Genomic DNA, 20142 nt, shown 5'->3' with positions numbered 1-20142 from the left:
AGAACTCCTCCATCACCACAAACACAGACAGCCTTCCTCACCCAACCCCAGCACAGACGTAACTTGACATAGTGTTATCGACTTTGTGTCCATGTTACTCATTGTTATTCTTCATAGACTATCCGAACCAGATGCATTACCCACTGTGTAAGTCACTTTACTCCTGGGAAGCTATTCAATGTAAGGTACAGTGATCATGTGATAACAGTGTCCCAATAACTTTTAGTTTAAGTTAACTGACTGAGGAGACAGCTACAAAGTAAAGTGACAGTCATCCTAAGTCCATACTGAAGAGTCTGGAGCAAAGGAACCAATAGGAGACGGAGCTGATCAGAAATGGAAGAGATGAAATGAGAAATGGGGACGATGGGCGCTCACCTTGCTGGTTTCTCTGTAGTCAGGAATCTGGTCACTTGAGCATCGGTTGGAAGGATTGAGACACCTTTCAGGAAATTAGGTCTCGGAAGGGCTTCCCAATTGTTGCCATGTTGGCTCTGCTGCACCTGAAAAGACAGCTGCAGCTGAAGCATCAAGGGGAAGAAAATGCTTCTTCCCAAGTCTAGATTCATGGTCGATGAAGAGAAAGGACACAGCTCTTTCTGCACCTGGAATAGATTGAAAACAAGCCAATTATTCCTCACAATGCAAACTTCTCTACGGCTCCTACCTTACAATATACATCCGTTCGTGGGTCTCACGTTAGAGCGTTAAAATGTTATAGTGGCCTGAATCATAGGCAGGAAGGATTACGGGCGAGTGAGACTCCACTGATGTGTACGACGTCAGACGTTGGCCACCCAGCTGTCAAGGCGATGTAATGAGCACATGGGTGCAGTGTCGGCAATAGAATCCCTAGGATTCTCCTTTTGTGAGACTGAGAGGCTGATTGCGCATCCCAGTAAGGTAATCCTTAGTATTACTGGCACCCGAGAGTCAATGGAATTTAACCTCTTAAGTGCTGCGCCTATACCAGCGGCCGACGGCACCACTACCTCGGGAGTGCTGCCGTCGGCCGTTGGACGTTCCAGCTGCACCTGCGCAATGGAACGTTCAGCACTGGAGCTGGACGTTCCAAAGCAGTTAAGGTGTTAAGAATCACTGGGGATTTCCTTGTCCCTAATGCCCATTAGTGTGGGTCTGGCAACAGATTACTTCAAGGCAATCCAATATACTCTGTTCCTGATACTTCACTACATGATTGGATGACTTAGTTAAAAAACCTCTCAGACCATGAATGATTGCTAACTCGATCGGCCTGTCTCTGTAATATCACATCACCTGAAAATCCTGGAGAAAGCTGCAATCTTCCTTTACATATACTGGACGATCTTCAGCCAGGCTTTGGGTACCACAGGCATGTGGAAACAGCAGTGCTAGATGTCCAATCTGCTGTTTAGGAATCCATTGATAATGGAGAAACAATCTTGCTATTACTTCCAGCGCCATTTATAGCAATTGTCACACACTGTCACCAACTCTCTACTACTGTTTACATCAAAGCCGATCAGACAGCTCAGCTGGCTGGTTTTCTAAAGACTTCTTATGAACATTCTGAAAGCTTCCCTGGAAATGGATTTTGCCCATTGCTTACCATTGGCTTTGTGTTTTGTAACTCACAGTTGCACGCTTTTTATTTGCTGGCTTTATTTGTTTAAGGCTGTCCAGCTTGAGTTAATCCCTCCAGTGGGGCAAAGCTTATTTGCTGTATTCTGCCACAACTGCTTACTTTCTGTAAAGATGCCTTTAACTTTTCTTCTTATTCTTATCTTCTTTTGTTCTTATTTGCTGTGCATTCAAAGACAGCGGACACATGTCAGGATTTGTCTTCTGAGGGAGCTTGATGTTTACTTTTCTTTCCCTGACTTCAAAGTGAGAGGATTTATATGGCAATCTTGTTGTGAACGTAAAGGCTACCACACCATTTCATGCTCCAAAAGATGCGACTCCAATATACCCCACTCCACTCTATAAAATTCTACTCCATGCTATGCCCCTCCTCTCTTTGCCACTCTACTCCATACTACGACACTCAACTCTATGAGATAATACTGCACTCTATGATATGCCACTCTACTCTATGACATTCCACTGCTCTCTACTCTACAACACGCATCTTCACACTACAACACTCCAATCGACGTCACTCCAGTCTATGCCACACCACTCTATGTCACTCTACGACACTCAACTCTACTTTACGGTCCTCCCCGCTACTCTACCCCATCCACTCGACCTTTCTTTGCTCCTCCACTGTACAACAACACACTCTATGCCAAAACACTCTACGACACTCCACTCTGTGACACTCTATTCCACTCTATAGCAATTTACAACACGCTACTCTACGTCAATCCACTCTATGCCACTCCACTCCAGTTCACTCCACTCTATGCCACTCCACTCTTCGACAACATACTCCACTCTATGCGACTCTATTCTACGACACTCTACTCCACTCTGTGCCACTTTACCACACTCTGCTCTGGAAATTAGGCCTCAAAATGAAACTTTGCCCTAGGTTTTCATAACTTTTGTAATGCAAACCAGGCAGAATGTGTTTTTAAATCCACCCTATCAATGTAGCACAATGATTGGGGTATCAAACTAATAAAATTGTATTATTAGTAAGGCTCCCGGTTTTCCATTTTTACAGATTTTTACAGATAAATACTGACAGTAAGCAATGTGTTTTCTGTCTGCATTTATTTTTAAAAGTGGATCAATACAGAAAACTGGGCTTCTTTTAAATGACACTCCGTGCTGTCTTTCAGGAATTATAGCCCAACAGCTGAGTAGATGGACAGCATGGGAATTTAAAAAACAGGATGACATTTTTTAAATAATGGTATACGTCAACATATATTTGTGGTATAATGCTAATATTTACCTGTGGGTGTATTGTTATGTAATATTTGGCAGATTAAATAGCTAAAACACTACAGACATCAAAGTATGACTGCGTGTCTGAGTTAAATAAATATGGAAATATACAGTTTACAACCTCATTTTTCTGCAAAACACTAAATAAATATGGATAAATACAGAAAAAATGCCCAGAAAATAAATATGGATAAATACAGACGGAAATGTTACAAAAATAAATACCATAAAACTGGAAGCCCTAATTATTAGCCTAAGGAACCCTTTTTAGCACTTTCATAACAATGGAAGGTTGAGCTGAAAAACAATACAGTTCTAAGCCTATGTCTTTCAATTTGCTTGAAGCAATTTTATACCATTTCATAGCTCAATGTGCTACATCATGAACTCCAAGTAATAGAAATATCTCTGTGACAAAAGCAATAACCCACCAATCGGTCTAAATAAAATACTAATCTGCATGTTACATGTTCTGCTTTGCCGCAGGAGCATTAACCCTCTATGCAACTATATCCTGAGTCAAATGTTCGACAAGAATCCTTTTTAAAACACAGGTTAGGACTCCTTACTGTTATTCCTCACCTTCCACCGTGGTTGAGAAAGAACTGCGGGAAATAAAGCAGGCTTTGCGGAGAAGGAAACAAAGACATCAAACATTTAATATGCTCCAGCACTAATCTAAAAGAGGAAAGGGCAGACCTCAAAAAAAGCCACTTTAACGAACGCGGCATACGGACCCGAGACAAGCAGTGCTTGCTTGCGTCAACCCAAGTGACTCGCAGCTAAATGGGAAGTTAGTCAAGTTCTTGAAACTAGTGGCATCTAAGCGGTGTAATCCTGTGTGAAACTAAAAACAACAAAAAAATAAACCTTCCTGCAATGCAATCTGTACACAGACTCTGACGACCTAGAGGAAAACTGCCACTCCGGGAACTCTGCCCTACTCGAACATTCCAGGACTATTTAAAACAGATAATTTTACAAGAGTATTGATTGAAAAGTGTAATCAATCAAAAATGTTTTTTAAGAGTGTATTTTTGTAATGATTTTAATTAATAATAAACAATAAAAAAAATGTTTTACATTTTGACTAGACAAATGGCAAATCTCTCCCTCAGGCGCATTAATCAGGAAAGTTATCATGTCCCCATACTTAACCCCTGAAAAAAAAGTGCAATGAAAGATCTCTTCAGACTGTCCCTATCTCAGCTCAGTCTGTCATGCAGAAGTATCTCCCCATGAGCTTGGCACCAGGTGTGGGGGCATCTGCCCTACTGCCCTAAAGCCGGCACTGGGACGACCTTACCTCGCATATTAAGTGTAAATGTTTCAAGGGTTTTTAGAGTCCTCCTTTTAAAGTAATAATTTGTCTTTGTAGAGCTCATGTTGACATACAGACCTCACTGTGCTGTAATTTATCACTCACCCCGCAAGTATAAGTAGAACCACAAAGGCGTTAAATTCAAAACAAATCTATAAGTCCAAATGTACATTCCATTTCATTTTATTAAAACAATTAAAATGTTCTCTTCTGAGTTTGTCAGTTGAACAATTTTTTACTTTTGATAACGACTCCCCGTATTACAATATATTAGCACATTTATTTGTATATATACAATGCATAGTGCCAATATATAACCACACATGAAAAACAATTCATGTGTGGTTATATATTTGCACAGTGGGGTCGAAAACTAACTGGGAGACATTGATGTGTGGAGTGCAAATGATTTGGTTGAATAACAGACTGTGAGAACAGATAAATATTAAATAGCCAAGGGAATACTTTTGTTTTAATATTGTAATTCACCCAGTTCCCTTTTGGTACAAGGGTCACTCTCTATCTCTTATACCTGACATACAGACCTCTACACATTATCTGTCTAAGCCCGCTGATGTAGCTCACTAGGCTTGGAACCTGTAGTTAATAGGTTTCTAAGTCTCTGCAGTAGGTACATTAATCCATCTGTACTCGGTGCAGTACTTTCAGGTGACCCGTGATTCACGTTTTAGTCTGTAGCACAGAGTGTTTATTTATTAATCTTCTGTTTTCTATGCACCTTTATTCTAGTCATCTATAGGCATCTATATCTGCATGAGTGCCTTGCTGCTTATTTTTCTCTTCTTTCATTCTTCTTTTGTTTATATTATTTTATTTTCTAAATCTGTAGTTTCTGTCATTATCTTGCTCCTCATGTTGCTTTTCCATTTGGGTCATTAGTTGACCTTTTGTTTTAGAAATATAATTGCTTACTCTACTTTTACTGGCCTGCTATCCAATCATTCACAATTTCCTTCGGTCCTTTTCAGCATTTGGCATAGAGCTATCAGCCAGCCCATGTCAGACCCTGGCTAACTTCACTGTGAGTGAAAGCATTCAGCTCTTTCAGATGGAGCACATCCACAGGCATAGTCAGGAGCACAACTAGACCTGAACTTTGGGGTGGGGGGGGGGGACACTTGAAAAGTTTGGGGCAGAACTAACGCTTCAAGCAGTGAGAACAGTAATCCACAGAGCCAGTATGGTGGTAAGAAACTGTGTTTTAAACATTGGACAGACCTAATATGATTCGGTCAACCTGGGTTTGGTGGATTAGATATTTTGTAGGCTACTGAAAGTGATCTGTGGAGAAAGGATAGAATGCAGTCACACCTAAAATGCAGCTCCAGCAGATTTCAATAAGCACATTAGAACCGGTTTTTGCGAAAATATTTCAAGGAGGCAACCGTTTTGCCAATTGATTCAAAGTCCGTCCGTGGTAGGACAATGTGCTCATGAAATGTTTATCATTGCAGATCCAAAAAGTCTCTCCTGCCCCATTGCTGACTAAAGGTATGTTTCCAGTCTGCCCACCGGGACATTGCAACATATGCATGTTGGAGCATGTTTCCGTACACTGAGTTTAGTATGATAACGCACCTGATGTTGTGCTGTAATTAATCAATAAATGGAAAGAACGCCTTCTTTGATACATTTTTATGTGCAGAACCTGCAAGAGTAATGCCACTATTTTTCATGAAAAGCATAATGATGTAGAAGAAAGCTTTTCCTCCCAACTTTACATTTGTGTGGCATACATAGTGAGACAGTAATATTTTCATAGTTTCCAGACAATGCTGTAGCTGCTATATGCCATCAAAGGCGAAATGGACTATAATTAGCTATTCTTCAATGTTATACTGATATGGGTAAATAATAAAATAATGCCAGCATAGATCACAATCCTTGGAAAACCTGTGCAGTTTTGATTGGCCAGACTAAACATTTCTGCTGTTAATATTCAGGGAACTGTGTTTGTGAAGTGTATGCAATCTGTCACTTTGTGAGATGATGATTTCTTATTCCTGATTAACGTCAAAGTGTATCCTTCAGAAACACTCACTCATTCTTTGACTGCCACATTGTAAGGTGTGGTTATTTGCTTACAGAAAGAAATTATCAGCAGCCCCACTGTGTGTAAATATAACACACCCAACTCTGGCATTATGGGCCAGATTTGAGAGTGTAGCTGGAATTGACAAAATAAAACAGGTCTACCTTTTATCCTGAGATGTTATGCATGTTAGTAGCATTTGCATAGTGCATTTTCATCATTCATATGGTTCTGTAGTGCTTTAAAGTCTGACGTGCGTGTATGTACACGTTTGTTCTTTTCTGGATGCAGCCTTATACAGGCTGTACATTGCAAGGGGATTCAGCCCTGTTTCTCTAGTGCGGACGTCAGCATAATAACCCTAAACTAGCTCCAGCCTAGCCTACTCTCTGAAGAACTCTTATTTTCAGTTTATTAGATAATTTGCTGTTTTCTTTAGCACTATATAGACCACACAATGGCTGCTTCACAGTATCAGAAGCAAATTCAGAGGTGAAAAAATAAGTAGAATCTACAAGGTTGTAGGAGGCCGGTAAATTGACAAATCAGTCAAGTCTTGTCAACCTTGTGCACCATTAGTATCTATTTATGTCTGATTATTGCATTTTGATATTTGGGTTTATCTTAAGAGTAAGGAGGAGGACTCGCCATCACACATAAGAGCTCCCTCTGAATCTCCACCTCCAGCACGAGAGACCCCCCCTCTCCAACACTGAACACCTCCACTTCCAGATCCAGACCAGCCCCAGAACCACACTTTGCGACACCCTCGGTTACAGACCCCCTGGACCTTGCGCTTCTTTCACCACCACCATTGCCGACCTCATGGCTCACCACGCCATCGCCTCCATGGACTACAAACTGAACTTCGACCTAAACAATCGCAGCGACCTTGACTCCACCACCCTCCTGGACAACCTAGGCAACCTTGAATTGAAGCAGCTTGTCACCACCTCTACCCACAAGGCCGGACACATCCACGACCCCATCTTTGCAGGAGGGACTAACATCCACTTCAGCCACACCTCGCAGCTCCTCTGGACAGACCACTACTGCGAACACTTCTCTTTCAACACCACCACCGTACACAGGCCCACCCCACGCTCACCATGAAGGAATTGGAGCAAGATCACAGACGAGCACCTCAACTCCACCCTCACCTACGACACCCCCTCCGCCATGACCGACGCCAGCTCAGGAATTACACCGCTGGATCACCAGCTGCACAGACAAGCTTGCATCCCTCCGCCAGCCCGACAGACAACCCCCCTTGAGGGCCGCCTGGTTCACCACTAACCTCCAAGAAGCCAGACGCTCCTGTAGACGCCTTGAAAAACATTGGAGAAACAGCATAACCACCAAAGATCATACCACCTACAAGAGCACCATGACAGAATTCCCAACACATAAGAGCCACCAAGAGGACCTTCATCCGGAACAAAATCCTCACCAAGGCCAGCAACTCAAAGGAACTTTTCAACATCATTCAGCAGTTCACCAAACCTCCCAGTGAAGCCATGGATGTCATGCCATCCCAGGATCTCTGCAACAAGCTCAGCTCGTACTTCCACCTGAAAATCAAGGCCCTCTACGACAACTTCAGCTAACTGACACCGGAAACCACTCTCTCCTCCAGGAATGACAGCCAGCCCACCATCAACCCGTGGATACCAGTCACCACTGAAGATACCACCACAACCATGAAGAGCACCCACTCAGGGGCCCCCGCGGACCCCAGCCCGCCGAACATATTCCACAGAGCCACCGTCGCCATAGCTCCTGAACTACGCCACACCATCAATGCCTCCTTCGAATCTGGAATTTTCCCCGATGACTAGAAGCGGGCAGAGGTCAAGCCCCTCCTCAAGAAACCCTTGGCTGACCCAAAGGACCTGAAAAACTACCAGACTATCTCTCTCCTTCCCTTTGCAGCCAAAGTCACTGAGACATTTGTCATTGCCCAGCTGACCACCTTCATCGATGAAAATGCCATCCTTGACCCTGCGAAGTCTGGGTTCCACAGCAACCACAGCACCGAGACCGCCATCCTTGCCGCCACCAAAGACATCCGGATCTACTCGACCAGGGCCACACCGTGACCTTCATCCTGCTAGACCGCTCCGCAGCTTTCAACACTGTCTCCAACCAGACTCCATGACGTGGGCAGACGTGGGACCGCCCTCAACTGATTCCCACCCTTCCTCTCCGAACCCACACAGCTCAACTGAGGAGTACCCCAAGGATCATCACTCAGCCCCACACTCTTCAACATCTGCATGGCCCCCCACGCCGCCATCATCAAACATCATGGGCTCAGCATAGTATCCTACTCCGACGACACCCAGCTCATCCTCTCCCGCACAAAGTACCCCAAAGACACCAGACTCAGATTCCAGGAAGGAATGAAAGACGTCGCAGCCTGGATGAGCAACAGCTGCCAAAAGCTCAACTCGGAGAAGACAGAGGTCCTTGTCCTCGGGCCCTCCCCCACCGCTTGGGGCAACACCTGGCGGCCCTCCCCCTTAGTAAACCCACCCACCCCGACTGCCCACGCCCAGAACCTCTGCATCATTCTAGACTCCTCCCTCATCTTGACTCGCCAAATCAACGCTGTTGCCTCCACCTGCTTCAACACCCTCTGTAAGATCTTCAAGTGGATCCCCCCAAAAGCCAGAAAGACCGTCACCCATGCACTCTTAACCAGCAGACTGGACTACGGTAACACCCTCTAAGCTGGAATCAACAGATCCTTGCTACAAAAACTCCAGACCATCTAGAACACCACAGCCAGACTCATCCTCTGCACCCCACGACAGAAGCACATGACTCAACACCTGCAAGACCTCCACTGGCTCCCTTTTGAGAAGAGAGTAACCTTCAAGCTACTCACCCACACCTACAAATCTCTCCACAACATTGGACCCAAATACCTCAATGAAGGAGTCTCCTTCCACATACCCAAAAGAAACCTCCGCTCCATTGACCTAGCTCTAGCAGAAACCCTGCGCATCCGCAGAACGTGTCTAGAGATACACAGCACTGACTGCACCCACAAGGGTGAAAAACTAAAGCCTGACACCGAAGAAAGTGTTATCATGCACTGCATTTACTATGATGCATCGGGGCAAACTGAGTGCTTGAGTGTGAGGCAGTGTGCGCCCACCCCCTCCCGCATCTGCAGAACCAGAACAGGTAGAAGAGCCTTCTCCTACGTCATGGCCAAGGCCGGGAATGAGCTCCCAGTCAACATCAGACGCTCCCTCACCCTGCACACCTTCAGGAAGAGCCTCACGACCTGGCTTTTCAGCTGACCCAGAGCTGCACCTTCCCCTCGCCCCCACCCCCATGCCTTGAGACCCTCACGGGTGAGTAGCGCGCACTATAAGCCCCTGATTGATTGATTTTTATGGTGCTGTGCTACCATTAGTATGGCCTCATAGTGCTGCCAGGTACAGGTGTATTGCATTGTACTGTAGTTTCATTTATATAGATCTTCATACCTGTTGCAATGCACCAAAGCATATTTGCGGACAGGTAGGATGGTTCTATATGGGAGTGTTATGGATGGAAGAGAATGTGTTTTTCATGTGGCTAATATGGGTAGTGATTGGAGGCTATGGATAGGTACAGGTGTATGAGCATAAGGTGGCCCTTGTGGACAGGGTTTTAATATTGTGTACATTTGGCAGAGATTAGCTACATCATGTCATGCTCAATTGTATAGCTGTACCCACACAAATGGATGTAGTAGAAATACCTACCAACTTCAACTAGTAGTGGTCTGCATTTACAGTTCAAACCACAAATAACATGGGTCTCGGAAAGGTCCCATGTATTAAAGTTGTTCCCCTTGAGAGGTAAAAAGCACTTCAACTTTAATGTGTATCCAGGCATGGCAAAGTGTAGTAATTTTACAACCAGCTATGCTAGATTCCTTGAAATACACTTAGTAACATCATAGATCAATGATCTGTGATGTGTGCTCACAGGAGTCAGATTCAACTTAGACACACTACTCGGAGCATGCAGAATGTGTGTCAAGGAGGCAGGGAACTAACCACAGGAATTAGTATTGCACAAGGACCAGACTAAATGGGCAATAAAGTCCACCAGGTGTGAAGAGCTATATAAAACTACAGTATAATACAATATAACTCCTATCCTTTTATCCACAACTCTTTGTCCATGACCCTGTACCCTTAACCCTGTCAATTAACCTTATGTTCTTAAACATGTACCCATAAACATGAACCCTTAAGCCTGTAGCCATACCCGTTCACCATGTTTCCATAGCCCTGTATCCATAATTATGCTCCCCTAAGCCTGCACACTGTTAGTATACCATTATACCTAAAACCCCCACCCATAAACCAACATTTTCTATCTTGTATTGCTTTCCTGAAGCCATAACCATCAACCTTATATATTTAGCCTTGTACCCTTATTCCTGTACCTATAACAAATAGACCTGTACTCTTAAACATTTATCTTTTGCCCTGTAGCCAGAAATATGGTACACACAGCCATAACCATGTATCATTACCCCTGTATCTTGTACTTGTATGCCTATATACTTTACACACAACCCTGCACCCATAACCCTATACCTTATCCATGTATCTTCTAGCCTGCATTATTATCCCTGTAAACATAACACTTTATCCTGTACTAGCTTACCCGTTGCGCGTTGCTGCGATCTCAGAAGAAAGGAAATTTAAGGAAACTTGTTATGATAACATTCAATTTACATTGTGCCATTTTTATTGAAACTTATTCATTTTAATATGGAAAACATTTTAAAGTGTTGTTTTAATTCTGTTTATTTATTAGAGTGCTTGTGGATACACTGTATTTTTTGTTTTTCCGTCTGGAACGTACACGAATAAATCAGAAGTTTTTCCAACGCGTGAGCTGGCCACATACAGTTGTCCATGTGAGAAGCACAGATTCTCCAAATCTAGTCCACACACTTGCAGCGATTGTCCTTGTGCTTTGTTGATGGTCATTGCAAAAGCGAGTTGCACCGGAAACTGTAAACGTTCAGTATTGGAAAGATTATGAGGGCCCTAGGGGGCCGATATTTATCAAATTTTATTTTTTATTTTTGCCAGAAACCTTTGCGGAAGTGTACTCAACAACTTCCCAAAGTTTCATGCCGATCGGATGAATGGTGTAGTAATACATAAAGGACAAACAGACAGACATACATTTGTTTTCATATATATTCTAGCAGCCCGTCCCGACGTTGTCCGGGAGCAATCATGGCTCAGGGCCCCGCCCGCCCTGACATTGTGTAACCTGCCCACGTCACTGCTCACATCACTTTTTCCTGCTGTAATGCCCCGTTTGGTACCTGCCCACATCACTGGCCACGTCACTTTTTTGTCCTGTAATGGCCCGTTTGCTACCCGCTCCACTTTGTACGCTTTTGTCACCTGCACACGTTTCTTTTTCCTCCGGTTAACCTGCCCACGTCACTGCCCACGTCACTTTTTCCTCCCTGTAATGCCCCGTTTCACTTTTTCATCCTGTAATGGCCCCTTTGCTCCCCGCTCCACTTTGTACGCTTTTGTCACCTGCATACGTTTCTTTTTCCTCCTGTTACCTGCCCACGTCACTGCCCACGTCACTTTTTCCTCCCTGTAATGCCCCGTTTCACTTTTTCATCCTGTAATGGCCCGTTTGCTCCCCGCTCCACTTTGTACGCTTTTGTCACCTGCACACGTTTATTTCACATATTGTTTACTTGTCAATACGTTCCTTTGAAATTACCTTAAATGGAGTGGCAGTACTGGCCGTTATTTTGTTTTGAGAGGTAAGTAAGAGGGGCACGGACTGACCCGAGCCTCGTTGTACTGATCGTGGGGTGCTCTAGGTTAACTTGGCCATGCCTGGTCTGCGTTTAACATCCCCCCTTATTCCTTCCGACCGAACACCTTTTAAGAAGCTCTTATCCTGCCCTCCTTCCCTAATGTCATCCACCTTTTCTGCAATTCGTCGCCCACGCCTCTGCAGTGTCTTCCCCAAATCCAGCGTTTGGAAAGAGAATGTAAACGCACGGATGGTTGACGCTATAAAAACCGAACAAAATAGCATGCAGAAAGCCGGCGGCTCGCCGGCAGGAAGTCCTTCCAGGTGAGAGCCATCAAGTGTGTGGTGCGGGGGTACCGTAGCCCAGAGGTGTGGGGTCCCACCCCCTGCCTAGCCAGAGAAGGGGAGCTTGAGTGCCTTGGTGCCCAATATTGCAGACTTAAGAAGGAGCACGTGGCCCTATGGACAGAGCTGGGGGGTCAGAGCCTCTTACCTGCTGCAGCTGGAGAAACCCGTGAGGTTTGTTGCGGACCCGGGGCGGAGAGCGTATGCTTGTCTCCGCTTATGTGCGGTCTGTATACTGCAGGGAAGGAAAGCACCTCGCACAGATGAAAGTGAAAGCGTTGCTTCTGCCAGAGGGCGTTTATTGCTGGCGATAATATCTTGAACACAACCCGCGCTGTTCTACGCCGCTCCTGATGTCAGCACGCACATCGCAGCCAGCGCTACTTTGAAGGGACTACTTTTTTTTGTAACTTATATTTTTTAATAACTTATTTATTTTTCATTTATATAGCCTATGTCCATCTGCAAACCCTGAGGATTACAACGATGTATCGGGTGTGTGGATTGGCGCGGTGGTTCCCGAGTTTACCTTGCCAAAAGGTTTCTGTTCTCTCTTTATAATAGTAGTATAGATAGACAATGGGCCCAATACCATTAACCCCGTACTCTTACCCCCTCTCCCTGTAGCCATAGCCCCATTTCCATAACCTTTACCCTTAACCTGTATCCATAACCATGACCCTTTAGCCTCGTAGCCCTAGCCATGCATGCTTTGACCTTCGTCCTGTACCCATAACCCTGCACCCCACAGAAGTAGCTTTGCATCCTACGCCCTGCATCCAGAACCCTGTATGTCGAGACCTATACCCATAACCTTGTACCTTTAGCCCTGTATACATAACATTTACCTTTATCCTTGTCTCCTGCATTATTGTCCTTGTACCTATAACTTTTTTAACTTAGCCCTATACACTGTACCATTAGAACTGTGTGCCTATCTCAGACATCTTCTCCTCCATCACAGTGCTAGGCACTATACTCTTAGGCAAGATAAGTGCACCTCTCTAATCGTGTACAATACCAAAACACTTCCCACAAAGGATCATAACAAATACAACACACTGCCAAGCCTACATCCCCCACAGTGTAGCATGGTACCTGTCTGAAAGTGCACTTCAGCAGTCCACATCGGGGTATGAAGCTCTATGTAAATGCTACAATACAATGATTAATGTAGAAACAGGGAGAATCACTTAAAGGTTGTAAAGCAGACAGCTACAAGGTCTGAGAGTGTTTCCAATTGTTCCAAAAGAGCATTTGTGGTGGGAAACAACAACTACATGGCACAGTATGACAAGGTCTACAGCAACCACAAATCACCTACCTTGAGCCCGCAATTTTCTGTGATGAGGGAAGTGAACAGGCTGGGAGGAGCCCTCAGTTAAACTTGATGTCAAGTCTATATTTCCTACGTCCAGTTTCAGTTTCAGTAGTATCTTCTGTTGTGATTGACTTCAAATAGCTAAGATAACATCAAACCAATGTTAACTGATAGTATATTGTGTTCTCTCTCCCTCTTGTTGTAGAACAGTGATACTCAAAGTACGGCCCGGGGGTCGCATTCGGCCCTCCTGACCCTTAAATGTGGCCAACCGATCAATAGTGGCAATAGGCGACTGTTTACTCGACTCAACACCAATGTAAAACATATGCAAAATAAACGTACATGTATTAATTTACAATTTAGTTGAAGAAAAAAAAGTAAGCATCAAAGGTGTCCTGCGGCACTTAACTTTAGGAATACTGTCATGTTTAAAGATATCTTGCAATAAATGTGTAAAATAACCGGATAAATTCTGTTCAAATTCAAAATGTGTATTTCATTAACATGCAGAACCGCTGTACTTTTAGCACATCACATTTATATCAGTGCATTGAGGTGTATTTAAAAAAAGCTTCCAATCATGGATTTAGAAGTATTCATGCTGTCGCCACCCTGACAACAATGCCAATAGGGAACTAAGAGGCAAGTCAGTGGTTATGTGCACCCTTCGGGTGGCCAGGGTTGCTTTTATATGTGGACAACATTATAGTTCATTAAATCAAACACAGGAGAAGGTTTTGTACAGTGCACATCTTGAAGTCATATATTTTAAGGTCCTTTTATATGTGATAATGAAGTAAAAAGAGGGAAAGTGAAATAAAACAATTGCCCAGGATTACACTTTATGATCAAGTGGAAAAGTCGGGATTGATTCCGGGTTTTCTGGTTTCACATTTTTCAGTTGAGGCAATGTATGTACATTCTTTGTTTCCCCTACACCCATCTTAACCCCTACTCCCTGACTGCCACCCTGCTGGCATCAATGCCGCCCTCGGTCACACCACAGACAAAACCTTTTGGCCCCTGGGAAAATTGCGAGTACTCATGTTGTAGAATGTTCTACTTTTCATACAGTTTTATATAGTAAAGAGAAACACTTTTACATATTGAAGAAATATACTTTTCTGAATTTGAAGACATTTTATCATATTTGTTGCATGTGTGTGAAATATTTTCAGAACTTGGTATGGGCTTATAAAGCTAGCCAGACCTTTTGGTTCTGCTTTCCATGTTAATTTGTTGACTCAATGTTGCAGTGTGTTCCACCCATATATTGTGCCAGAGTGTTTTGCTTTTGATCCTATTTAATGGTCAAGTCAGATTTTAATTTACTATTTTGTAAGTTACGCTTTTAGAAAGTTGTAATTTTCTTGTCTAAAACTAAAAGGCCTTTCTGCCAGCGTTCAGTTTCACATGACTGCTGGTCGCTCCCGTGTAGTGAAATGTGAATTGCTCCCAGAGAGTGGACAAAGGGCCCGGGGTGTGGGCCGAAAGCTTCCTTTCTTAACAGAATGGTCTTAGGGATGTGCCCAGAAACTTTATTTAACTTCAAAGGGGTATTAAGTAGATGTAGCTTACATCTGGCCTGCCCTCTCTATTACCCTGCTAGTCAGCTTGGCTCCAAACCTGTGGAAGGCAAAAGCTGCCCAAGAGTTTGTTTTGAGAGACCACAGAGGAGCATCTGCTCATTTCCATGGCTACACTTCTGAGTGGGCACAGGAGCTAAGCATATGGCTAGATGGTTCTCTCCGGGGACAGGGGCCTCCTTATGCCCCCTTAGGACCAGATGGAGGGGGGGGGGAATATTTGGACTCTGCTGTCACCTCAAGTGCCCTGCAAGATAGCTAGTTTTCTCTGGAACTTGGGAGTGTGGGCAGGAGGGTGGCTGGCTGGTAGCATAGGGTCTGCACAAGAAGCCCCCACAAGCATGAGAAAAGCACCAGGAGACAGGAGAGGAGAACATTGACACAGCTCCCTGACTACAAGACCATGCAACTACCTCGGGGATGGGGGGATGGGGATCTCTGGACTTCCAGAATCAGCCTTCCCTTTCCAGTAGTGAGCAATTTTCCTCAGTTGTATGTCCTAAACACACCCTTTATTACAGGGGTCTCTGTGAGGGTCCTTTCTCTGGAACTCATGGCATTGTTCTGACTTGGTTCCCAAACATTTCTGCTTTATAACGTTTTCAAATGACCTCTGACCTTTCCATCCCTGCAGCCTTCAGAATGGCAAACAGTCAGTTGTGCAGTTGTTGACTAAGTCCTTTTGTTACTAATCTGTAAACAACTGTGAAAAGTCTGTGCTCTGTCTTTCTTTGAAGTCTGTTTTTATTCTGTTGCTGCCTGCTTAGTTGGTGAAAGTAGGTGTTCTGTGCACTGGGGCAGATGAATCACTGGCGGGCCATCAGCCAACACATTCACCTCACGGAGTATAAATACTTATGTTTATAACACTCCAGCTGCTGTTTGTGTGAACACATGGGAGGAGGGGCATTATTGACTGACCTACATCATAAACGTTTGTGACAGAGTAAAGTACCATTTACACACATGCCAACTCACACAGTGCCACCGTGTGTCACACAATATGGGCTCATTTCACACGGTCATCCGGTGAAGAGTCAATATCACATGGTGAACACCTGGTGAGCTGGAAACCCTTTCAAAGAGTGTGTTTTCAGGCTGTGTGTGGTGGTTTTGAAGTACTTAAACCACTGGATTTCACCAGCGGCGGCTGCTCCATTAGGGCAGAGGAGCGCTACCCCCCACCACCATCAGGAAATAAAATGATGATAAATTGTTTTATTTTAATCCCCTAGACCCGCCCCAGGACTCTGACGAGTCTTGGGGTGGGTCCAGGGGATGATACTGCTGGTGGGGGAGTGGTGCGCACTTTCTTCACTGCGCATGATTTGAAAGGCGGCCGTCTCAAGCCGGCCAAACACCTCATGCGCAGTGAAGCTGGGGCTGGAAAGAGCAGGCACAGACTCCCAGTCTGCCTGGGACCGCATGTTGCAGGTGCTCAAGCCAATCCTGAAGCTGTTCTCATGCAAGAGCAGCTTCAGGATTGGCCGCAGGGCCGGCAAGGAGCCTGTGCCCAGAGCCAGAGCAGAAAGAGCTGATGCGGGAGACAGAAGTGTTAATGTAAGTGTTTTTTTTTAATTATTATTATTACAATTTTTCTTTTGTCCCCGAACCTTTCCACCTCCCTCGTCCCCACCTCACTCACCCGGCCCGCCCCCTCACTGTGCGGGGGCGCGCTGCTACTGTATTTCACAATGTTCCCTTAAACACGCGTAGTGGTAGCTTCAGTTCAGAAGCATTTTGTTTTGGCTCAAGTAGGGGGAGACACCCCGCCAGACCCCTCCCATATTTCTCCAAAGCAGCTCAACCTGCAAAACTTTTGAGCTCTGCCCCATCCCCAGGCCATGCCCGCACCAGTGTCCATCCAGCTAATACGGGGTGATGGGGTGAGAGCCCTGCTCTATTCCTCAGTCCCGCCTCCTCTAAGGCGCCACATCTAAACTCAAAGGTTGAAAAAGTTTCCCATTTTGGCAGGTCTGCACTAAGGCTGCTCACTGCCTTCCAAAGGAATCTATTGCCTGGTAGTGCAAAGTGCCGTGATTACCGGCTAGGCCCTTTCAAAAAGCACAGCTTTATTTCCAACGCTTGACACCAACAATCCTAGGTGTTTTTTCTTTATTAGTAGTATTAGGAAGCAAGTGTTTCATGCATTTTGTAAGGGATAAGGATAAAAACGTATTTTAGGTCTCTTTACTGCGTCTCTGAAGAACTGTTGTCCTGTGTGTGTGTCTTCCATTGTCCAGCAAATGACTGAAGGTTTCTAGGCGCTTATAGAGATATCCTGTCATTTCTACAGAAAGAAATAGAGAGCGAAGTAATCAAGAGATACCAGTACCTTCTGTTGCTCTCATTTACAGAAGTCCATCATGCCAAAGAGCAGCATGGATTAATAAGTCAAGAACACACAAGTCTGTAAATTGATTTTGCATATAAAGTTTACATTGCTTTAAGATAACTTATAGCATCTCATTCAACAATATAACTAGGAAGGATGTTGCCACCTTACAGTGCCACGCTGCTGTACAACAAGGCTAAAAACACATTGTAAAGTCAATTGATCTCGAACAGGCAATAAGTATTGGCTTTGCCAATGCTTTTTTTCGGAGGGCGCCTATATTTTGAAGTTACTGTGCACACAACAAAACATTTCGCTAGAATAGAACACAACATCTAGCAGAACCATTATACAAAACACCAATCACACCCAGCAGATTTCTGCTATTCCATACAGTTATATATCAATTTCACTGAGCCCAGTACAGCATTCCTCATAACAACACATTATAACAACTTCCAACAAAAAGCATGAAACAGAATAATGTAAAAACATTCAGCATACTCAAAGGCACACTATACGTTGGATCTCATTGAGTTCACAACAACACTCTATTAACAGAAAATAGGCTAAATCAGCACTTAACCAGTACTCCACAGTTATGGAAGAAGGACTACTGCAGAAACCTACCAAGTCACCATACACCCAGTTACCTAGGATACCTACTTCAAGCCTAACAGGGCACATACCAAGAGTGTCACATGGCACATGGCACATACTCAAATTGTCAAAGATCCCCAGCAACACACACACATCAAACACCACTAACCGCTTTCAATATACACTGAACCAAATACGTACACATTGACATATTATCCCCACACACTGCTGATGATCCAGCTAAAAAACACAGAAATACAACTGTGGTCTGAGAAGTAATGCAGGAGGCTAGGGCTGGAGGTGCACTCGGAGAGCACTGTGAGACCGTACTAATGCCAGGACACGTGCTTTGCAAATCACTCTAACCTAACATTTAAAGGATTGTGTCTCGTTCTGAAGGAAACACCCAGAACGTGGTGTCATATTGTGGAGTCCACATCTGGAGCATTGCATCAACTGGGTACCACATAATGAGCAATGTGTCACTTGTTGAGGCCAAATGTTTGGAATGGTGTTTAGTTTAAGAGGTGCCATTTTTAGGATTATTTTCAGCTTTGGGAGTGACACCGGGAGCGTTGTGTCCAGTTTCAGAGAAAACATATTGAGTACTGTGTCCAGTTCTCGAAGCCACGTCTGCTGAATCGGGTACATTGTTGTAGGTAACACCAGGAGAATGTTGGACTTGTACTCTCAATTCCCCTCATTAATGTAGGCTTGCAAGCCCAACATTCTTAGAACTTCAGATGGCCAAAACATGAACTATAGAAAGGTACATTCGTGGCATGTGTCCTGTTGACCTCTGAGAGTGGATCATTTTATGAAACGAGTTCTACATGAGCAAATAAACTCATCTACGTGTGTGCAGTAGACCAGCAATGAAAAATTTAGATTAAGACTACAAATATGTGTTGGGCGGAAAGGGTTCCGGTCTAGGAATCCGCCCTGTCCTAATATAACAGGCCTGGTGTTCCTCCACCTCGATAGTTTTCAGGTGCCTGAACACCAGACCCTTGAGGCTCGGGCTGTAAGTTCAGCCGGCCTCTAACCCTGGCGCCCATTCGACTCTGCCATGGTATGGGGCAGCAAGGAGCATCCGCCCTGATAGCCCACAGCCCCTGCTGTGCCCGTACGCTCTGCCCGCCCTTGGCCCCTGCTTTCATTTGCATCCTCAGAGGTGATAAATGAAAGCATGTTTGTCCATTGAATAGGGATAGACCATGGGGATTTTGACCCGCTAAAAAAAGATCCACGTGTTATTCTCCATTCTGGGGACAACTATTCATGGTAGCCGCATATAAATACGAACACTTTGAGTTTGGGCCATAGATTGGCAATTAGAACTGAATAAGGAAATACCAGATGGGGATAGGGCGTGTCCTTTAGCGGGATCTAGTAAGGTGAAATCAGGGATTGTTGAAGGCGCAATCAAATGCACTGGATAAAGAGATCATCGTCTTTTCCACTGCTTGGCCCCTTTAAGAAATGGAAATTGAGAAAGGCTCTCCACTGAAGAATGGATTTCTCATATTAAGGCCTTATCCACTTTGGAAAAGCCACTGTTCAGCATCTTTAACTGTGGAGATGAAATCAAAGCGACATGGGGCTGTCTTGTGGACTGTGTGACTGGGAGTTTCATATCCGTACTAATATACAGGGACGTAGCTTCCATTGGTGCAGCAGGTGCAGGGGCACTGGGGCCCAGACGCCTGAACGCTGATTATTGCCTATTTCATGCCTTGCACTAGAGCCCATGACACACTTGCTAGTTACTGTTGATATAGTGGTAATATGCGTGCCTCTTCCCTACTGCTTTCTTTTCATGTTTGTAGCTCCTTTCTTGTTCATTTCTTCACTGTATTTTCTTGCAAATCGACCTTTGGGTTCATG

At 44.5% G+C, this 20142-nt stretch overlaps 1 protein-coding gene across 1 annotated transcript in view; it reads right to left on the bottom strand.

The window, feature by feature from the left end:
* LOC147702622 (protein NDNF-like) overlaps positions 1-20142 on the bottom strand; it is a 73161-nt gene that overhangs the window by 52341 nt on the left and 678 nt on the right. The window contains exon 2 of the mRNA XM_086931290.1: positions 379-605. Coding sequence (XP_086787416.1) covers positions 379-569 — 191 coding nt within the window. The 5' untranslated portion in view covers positions 570-605. The remainder of the gene's footprint in view (positions 1-378; positions 606-20142) is intronic.

This window comes from Lissotriton vulgaris, chromosome 7 (genome assembly GCF_964263255.1).
Source record: "Lissotriton vulgaris chromosome 7, aLisVul1.2, whole genome shotgun sequence".
In the NCBI taxonomy this organism is placed as follows: domain Eukaryota; kingdom Metazoa; phylum Chordata; class Amphibia; order Caudata; family Salamandridae; genus Lissotriton; species Lissotriton vulgaris.
This window is presented reverse-complemented; position numbering and strand designations above follow the sequence as displayed.